Source organism: Leuresthes tenuis, unplaced genomic scaffold (assembly GCF_036924035.1).
Source record: "Leuresthes tenuis unplaced genomic scaffold, fLeuTen1.0.hap1 SCAF_3, whole genome shotgun sequence".
Classification (NCBI taxonomy): domain Eukaryota; kingdom Metazoa; phylum Chordata; class Actinopteri; order Atheriniformes; family Atherinopsidae; genus Leuresthes; species Leuresthes tenuis.
This window is the reverse complement of record NW_027325357.1, coordinates 1,882,970-1,890,752: the sequence shown is the minus strand read 5'-3', so window position 1 is coordinate 1,890,752 and position 7,783 is coordinate 1,882,970. Positions and strand designations below refer to the sequence as shown.

At 42.0% G+C, this 7,783-nt stretch overlaps 1 protein-coding gene across 3 annotated transcripts in view; it reads left to right on the top strand.

Annotated features, from left to right (window-relative positions):
* Positions 1 to 310: 310 nt before the first annotated feature.
* The window catches only part of rnf123 (ring finger protein 123), a 109,887-nt gene continuing 102,414 nt past the window's right edge, over positions 311 to 7,783 (top strand). For 2 of the 3 annotated variants that reach the window (XM_072381380.1, XM_072381378.1), the window contains exons 1-6: positions 311 to 593; positions 2,122 to 2,233; positions 2,489 to 2,573; positions 5,613 to 5,692; positions 6,454 to 6,551; positions 6,643 to 6,697. In XM_072381380.1, coding sequence (XP_072237481.1) covers positions 2,152 to 2,233; positions 2,489 to 2,573; positions 5,613 to 5,692; positions 6,454 to 6,551; positions 6,643 to 6,697 — 400 coding nt within the window. In that variant the 5' untranslated portion in view covers positions 311 to 593; positions 2,122 to 2,151. Of the gene's footprint in view, positions 594 to 2,118; positions 2,234 to 2,488; positions 2,574 to 5,612; positions 5,693 to 6,453; positions 6,552 to 6,642; positions 6,698 to 7,783 lie in introns of all 3 variants that reach the window. The other variant, XM_072381379.1, reaches the window with a different exon arrangement.

Here is a 7,783-nt window from a genome sequence, read left to right as displayed (position 1 = left end):
CTTCTGATCTGCATCTGGGCAGGAAGTAATTATTCAGTGGATAGTTGCTCAAGATGCCAGGAGCAGGTAAACAATAAAAACAAGAAATATGAGAATAATGAAAAATATTTTAGAAAATAACATTTGAAAAATTCATATTTCATCTTAAAATTTCAACAATATTAATTAACTTCATGTTGATATGCCAGTTTATTAGGTGTAATTTAGTTTTTTAAATGAGATATTTTTAAATGCAGAGGTAATAAAACCTCGTGCCGTCTTTCTGCTCTCGCGCTTTCTCCACCAACATGCCGTCTGTTTTGACCCCAGCGGCGCTCCGTACTGAGAGGCGTTGACGAGCAGCGAGGACTGTTGTGGGAATTTTAGCTTTCAGCTGTGAGCAGCGGTTCTTTTCACCTTTATCAGCCGGATTATCGCGCTCAGCGGCGGGTCGCAGTCAGAGGAGAGGCCCGGTCAGACGGCAGGAAGAGGCTGCTAACAGCTAGCCGCTGCTAACTGTTTGTGTCAGGGAGGCGTTAGCCTGCTAGCTACAGCCACTGTCAGGAAACTGACCGCAGGAGACCCGAGCGGAACCGAGCCAGTCTGTAACTTAGGTTTGTTAATCTCACTGACCTTTATCCAGACACCGGCTGAATAGTTTAGACCTCACCGGCCCCTGCGCTCAGATAACAGGGCAAGTTAGCAAGCTAATAACCGGGGACAGCTCGCAGTTACTGAGGGCTGCTTCATCAGCTAACAGCGGTGTAAATACTACATTATTACCTGCTTCATGTGGTAAAAATACTGCATTATTACCTGTTTAATGTGGTAAAAATACTACATTATTACCTGTTTAATGTGGTTAAAATACTACATTATTACCTGTTTAATGTGGTAAACAATACTACATTATTACCTGTTTAATGTGGTAAAAATACTGCATTATTACCTGTTTAATGTGGTAAAAATACTACATTATTACCTGTTTAATGTGGTAAAAATACTACATTATTACCTGTTTAATGTGGTAAAAATACTACATTATTACCTGTTTAATGTGGTAAATAACAGTGGTGTAAATACTACATTATTACCTGTTTAATGTGGTAAAAATACTGCATCATTACCTGTTTAATGTGGTAAAAATACTACATTATTACCTGTTTAATGTGGTAAAAATACTGCATTATTACCTGTTTAATGTGGTAAAAATACTACATTATTACCTGTTTAATGTGGTAAATAACAGCGGTGTAAATACTACATTATTACCTGTTTAATGTGGTAAAAATACTACATTATTACCTGTTTAATGTGGTAAATAACAGCGGTGTAAATACTACATTATTACCTGTTTAATGTGGTAAAAATACTGCATTATTACCTGTTTAATGTGGTAAAAATACTGCATTATTACCTGTTTAATGTGGTAAAAATACTACATTATTACCTGTTTAATGTGGTAAAAATACTGCATTATTACCTGTTTAATGTGGTAAAAATACTGCATTATTACCTGTTTAATGTGGTAAAAATACTACATTATTACCTGTTTAATGTGGTAAAAATACTACATTATTACCTGTTTAATGTGGTAAAAATACTGCATTATTACCTGTTTAATGTGGTAAAAATACTGCATTATTACCTGTTTAATGTGGTAAAAATACTACATTATTACCTGTTTAATGTGGTAAAAATACTACATTATTACCTGTTTAATGTGGTAAAAATACTACATTATTACCTGTTTAATGTGGTAAAAATACTGCATTATTACCTGTTTAATGTGGTAAAAATACTACATTATTACCTGTTTAATGTGGTAAATAACAGCGGTGTAAATACTACAGTATTAGCTGTTTATTGTGGTATTTCCAGTATAAATACTACAGTATCCTCTGGTTATTGAGCTATTAGCAGTGTACTTACTGCAGTAACCGTCTTATTAAGCTTTAGCATTAGTTGTACTGTGTTTTTTAATATTTCAGGTGTATATTTCCTGTATTTGTTGCTGTATGAGCTGTAAAAGTTCTCCTGAATCCTGAGCTGAGATCAGTGAGATGTTTCGGTTGTTCTGTCAGAACCTGCTCATGTGTCGGATCCAGCAGTTTAACGGTGTTGGTTCTGTTCTGTCAGCAGTGCATGGGTCGGTGAATCCAGACCAACAGAATGAACACAAAGGGAGGCGGCACCGCTCTGACCCGCCGAAACTACAGGCTGGCCTCAGACGTGGACAAACCCAGAGCCACAGGTACAGAACCATGGCTGCTCCTCCATAATAATCCCCCATAAACCCGTTAGACTTCCCTGAGAACCTCCATGTTCTCCAGTTTGTCAGCATTTGGCTGCAGCTCAGACAGAGTTCTGCGGCTTCACGGCAGCAGATTTACTCCTGGAAGCGTTCACCTGTCCTCTCACACACATTCAATCGTTGCTGGAAGGTTACAAACTGACTGTTTTGGTGCTGAAAGGTGGTGAAAGCTCGGTGTTTCTCTCTGTCTGCCAGGCATCGTGAACGAGAAGCTGCTGAGCGACTACCTGCATCACGTGTTTCCTTCAGCCAAGGCGGCACCTGCTGTGGCCTCGCTCAGGTAACATCTCTGCTCCTCTCTGCTCTGAACTCAAGACGTTTTTGTCCTTTCACTGTTTGTTTCTCACAGAGACGTCTTCAGGCATGAGTTCAGTGAACATCGTGACTTTAACCGCGATGTTTGCTCAGTTAAACGTCACGATGAGTCGCTTACGATCATCTCTGGTCCTACAGAGATGTGTCCAGATGGAGCTTTGAGTTCTTTGAGTTGAAATCTAACCGAATGTTTCCATCTCTCAGTCAGTTTTTATGGAAACACTCTTTATTCGGCGATTTCAGACCACAGCCCGCCCTCTTCTCTTCTGATTGACAGCTCTCTGGGCCAATAGGAGCTTCATGTAAACAATTGAAGAACTTTATTGTTCAGCCAGGGCAGGAAATATAAAAACACATGATAAAAACACACCGACAGAACATGCATGTGCACAGCATCCATCCCGCCCCCTGCAGCCCATCTGCGTGCACTCTGGCGTGTATTTAGCAGTGTATTTACACTGTATTTAGGATAAAATGACCCTCGTATATCTTTCTCTTTGCAGGCGGTGCTCTGCAGCGCCGCCCTGAAGGTCTTAACTCAAGCTCCTCATCTCTAACACCCTGTTTAGCTCGGTTCTGTTTGATAGATTCAGGCTCATCTTCTCCAGAACACGAGACTGAGCTTAAAGTTCTTCAGCTTCCTAATTGGAAACTTTCTGACTCGGTTTATCACCATTCTCAGATAGTTTAAACAGCTTCCACAGTGTCTCTGAGTGTGTGAACAGCTCGTGGAACATTACGCTGCTGTCAGCACGTTTTGGAAGTTTTTTATACGTATTTTTGACATTTTACGCCGTTCGAATCTCATGTGAAGTGGTCAGAGTTTGCTGCAGCCGACCCAGAGAGTCCGAGGAGGAAATGTCAGAGACAGGCGGCCACATCTCTGAGAGCAGCTGGACATACCTGCAGAAAAAGCTGGAAAATGCTCAGTTTTTGTTCTGTTGGTGTTGAGTTTGGACCAGGACTGGGTCAGACAACAGGACTCTGTTCTGTGAGTCAGTCTCAGTCAAAGTTTAGAGAGTTGGCTTTAAAAAGAGACCAGAACCAGGAAGCTTTTACACTGTGGTGGTTCTGGTTCTGGAGCAGCTCAGTTTGCTTTGGGTCTGACACAGAGAGGAGTTTCAGGGTTATTTCACCGGAGTTAAAACCCCGTGAGCAGTGTGGAGGGGAATGTCTGAGTGGCTCCTTCTCTAAGCCGGACCGGGTCATGTTTCCCTCAGCAGCTCTAAACATAGACACACAGTTTGTTGACTGCGTCCGCTCCGATAAAACCATGAAGTCATCGACCATCTGTCAGAGCTGATCGGCTTATTTATCCCTGATCAATAACTTCTTTATTAAACCGATTGAACAGCAGAGGGTTCTGTTCACTTCCCTCACAGGTTATTCACGGCCCGATGGGGCAGAACTCATCTGGTAGAACGTGTTCTAACCAATAACTGCAAACAGCTTCCACCATTTCATCAAAGTTCAGTGTTTCTGGTCCTGTTCTGTATAAAATCCATCAGAGCTCAGACTTTGGTGTGAGGTTGGAACATGATGTCTCCTCCTTTTCTTCAGAGCTTCTTCAGAGCTTCTAAAGAGCTTCTTCAGAGCTTCTTCAGAGCTTCTTCAGAGCTTCTTCAGAGCTTCTTCAGAGCTTCTTCAGAGCTTCTAAAGAGCTTCTTCAGAGCTTCTAAAGAGCTTCTTCAGAGCTTCTTCAGAGCTTCTTCAGAGCTTCTAAAGAGCTTCTTCAGAGCTTCTTCAGAGCTTCTAAAGAGCTTCTTCAGAGCTTCTTCAGAGCTTCTTCAGAGCTTCTTCAGAGCTTCTAAAGAGCTTCTAAAGAGCTTCTTCAGAGCTTCTTCAGAGCTTCTTCAGAGCTTCTAAAGAGCTTCTTCAGAGCTTCTTCAGAGCTTCTTCAGAGCTTCTTCAGAGCTTTTTCAGAGCTTCTTCAGAGCTTCTTCAGAGCTTCTAAAGAGCTTCTTCAGAGCTTCTTCAGAGCTTCTTCAGAGCTTCTAAAGAGCTTCTTCAGAGCTTCTTCAGAGCTTCTTCAGAGCTTCTAAAGAGCTTCTTCAGAGCTTCTTCAGAGCTTCTTCAGAGCTTCTAAAGAGCTTCTTCAGAGCTTCTAAAGAGCTTCTAAAGAGCTTCTTCAGAGCTTCTTCAGAGCTTCTTCAGAGCTTCTTCAGAGCTTCTTCCTCCACCCAGAAGCGCCTCGTCTGTCATTGGTCAAAGACAGTTTGAGCCGAACACATTCAGCCCAAACTAAGATCAATGGGAACTTGTTCTGTAAGAAATGAGCCCGTTTAGAAGGATTCTGTCTTTGAACTCGAGGTTTCACCAAGTTTTAAACGTTCACAGTTTATTTAACATGGATTTTTGTCATCTTGATGCTTTACAGCAGGGATGTCAAACTCTAAAACCTGCTGTCCTGCAGGTTTTAGATGTTTCCTGCTTCAACACACCTGAATGAGATCAATGCCTCGTTAGCTGGTTTGTGCAGAACTTAACAATCTTTTGAAGAGATCCATTTAATCTGAATGAGGTGCGTTGAAGCAGGGAAACGTCTAAAACCTGCAGGACAGCGGCCCTCCAGGACCGGAGTTTAACATCCCTACTTTACAGTCAGGCCCGTTAGCCCGTTAGCCCGTTAGCCCGTTGGTACCAGCCGCCCCGGTACACAGCGGGGGGCCAGTCAGTCACAAGCTGGTCCAACTCATCTCGACTGCGGCGGTTCTGATTCTGGAACCGGTCTCGTTTGGCACTCTTCAGCCAGATGTTTGTACCTGGTTTGAGGAGAACTGTTTGCTCAGTTTCCATCCCGCTGAATATCAACCAGCCGAGCCAGAACCGATGGGTCAGAGGTCAAAGGTTAGCTCGGTTGGCTCTCAGTGTTGTTGCTGAAATGTTGCTTTGAATGAAAGGAAGACGGCGTGCTGTCGTTCCTCAGGTCATGTGGTTAATCACAGGACTTTCCTCCTCTTCTTCTTCGTGTGTTTTTGAGCGGTTGCTTCATTTCTGTGTGCAGGAAGCCTCTTGGTTTCCAGGACCTCTGCGCTCACCTGGAGAAGCTGCTGTCGGAGGACGAGCCGGCTGAGGACAGCAGAGGTAAAGGAACCGCCGACCCGAGGCTGCCTGCAGCCTCACACACTATTATTAATATTATTATTGTTAGATTCAATAAAATCACACCCTGGATCTTGTGCTGACTCGTGAACAGTTAAGTTTTCCCTTCTGACTATTTTTAGATAACTTAGAGTTTAAATTCCTTTACTTCTGAACTTCTGTAGAATTTTACATATCAGAGAATGCTGTAACCAGATTAAGAGTTGATTCCATCATCCTTTTCTTCACTGCCATGTGCAACAACAGAGGACAGATACCTACACTATAGCTTCAATGCGTACAACACTGGACAATGTTGCCCCTCTGAACAGGAAGGTAATCAGTCAGAAGAGGTTGGCTCCTTGGTATAATTCACAGCTGCTTTAAAGCAGAAGAAGAAAGCTGGAGAGACAGTGGCGTTCCTCTAATTTAGAAGAGTCTCAATTAGTCTGGAAAGATAGTTTAATAACGTATAAGAAAGCACTTCGTAAAGCTTGAACTGCTTATTATTCATCATTGATAGAAGAGAATAAGAACAGAGGAGGCGGAGTCACCTTAACTTCGGCGCTGTAGCCAGGCTGAGGAAGAGTCCGAGCTCTGTTGTGTTCCTTTAACTCTCAGCGGTGATGATTTCATGAGATTCTTCAGCAGCAGATTTCCAGCTCTGACATGAGAAGAGTTGTGTGATGGAGAAGCTTCGGTCTGAACGCTCCAGAGCGTTCCAGATGTGATGAATATTCAGAGAAGAATTCGTCTTTCTGCAGATCAGGCCACCGAAGGCCGCCTGGGCCCTCAGCCCGTGGTTCTGGACCACACCAGTGGCTTTGAAGGACTCCTGTTTGTCGACGACGACCTGCTGGGGGTGAGACACGTCGGAGCGATCGTATCACTCCTCCGGACACTCGTAGACGCCCTGTTTCATGGTTCTGCTGCAAATGTCTTTCTTTCTGCAGGTGATCGGCCACAGCAACTTCAGCTCCATCAGAGCGACCACGTGTGTTTACAGAGGTAAACGACACGCTCAGAAACACACTGAATATGTCAGAAAATTGGGCTCAAACGGGCCTTAAAGCTGTGCAGGTTCTGCACAGCAGGTCCAGCCGAACTAAAACATGACATGAATAGGGCAGATTATTAATCACGATCATTAATCACGATCATTGATCACGATTATTAATCACGATCATTAATCACGATCATTGATCACGATTATTAATCACGATCATTAATCACGATCATTAATCACGATCATTAATCACGATCATTAATCACGATTATTGATCACGATTATTAATCACGATCATTAATCACGATCATTGATCACGATTATTAATCACGATCATTAATCACGATCATTAATCACGATCATTAATCACGATCATTAATCACGATTATTGATCACGATTATTAATCACGATCATTAATCACGATCATTAATCACGATCATTAATCACGATCATTAATCACGATTATTGATCACGATTATTAATCACGATCATTAATCACGATCATTAATCACGATTATTAATCACGATCATTAATCACGATCATTAATCACGATCATTAATCACGATCATTAATCACAATTATTAATCCCGATCATTAATCCCGATCATTAATCAAGATTATTAATCACGATCATTAATCACGATCATTAATCACGATCATTAATCACGATTATTAATCACGGTCATTCATCATGTCTGGAAAAACGTATTTTTGTTGCACCATTTATAAACAATCAACGTGGCAACAATTTCTAGTGAAAAATTCAACTTTAAATTAGAATAAATGATAAATAATGCAAAATAAAACCCCAATAATTCAACATTTTAAAGTCCTTTTAAACTGTACTGATCGGACACACGTCTTTGGCCAAATAAAAAGATGTGGCTGTTATTCCTGCGTATCTTTGGGAGGTGGATGGATCGGGTTCTGCCCGGTGGTGTAATGGTTCTCTGGGTCGGCGCTGGACACAGATTTGTGAATTAACTTTAGCTTTGGCCTTCATGCATTCCTCATATTTAGGTTTGTGATGTATTTTCAGGTGATTTAACAAATTAGTGGTGTTACTCTGGGGCAGACACTACTTTG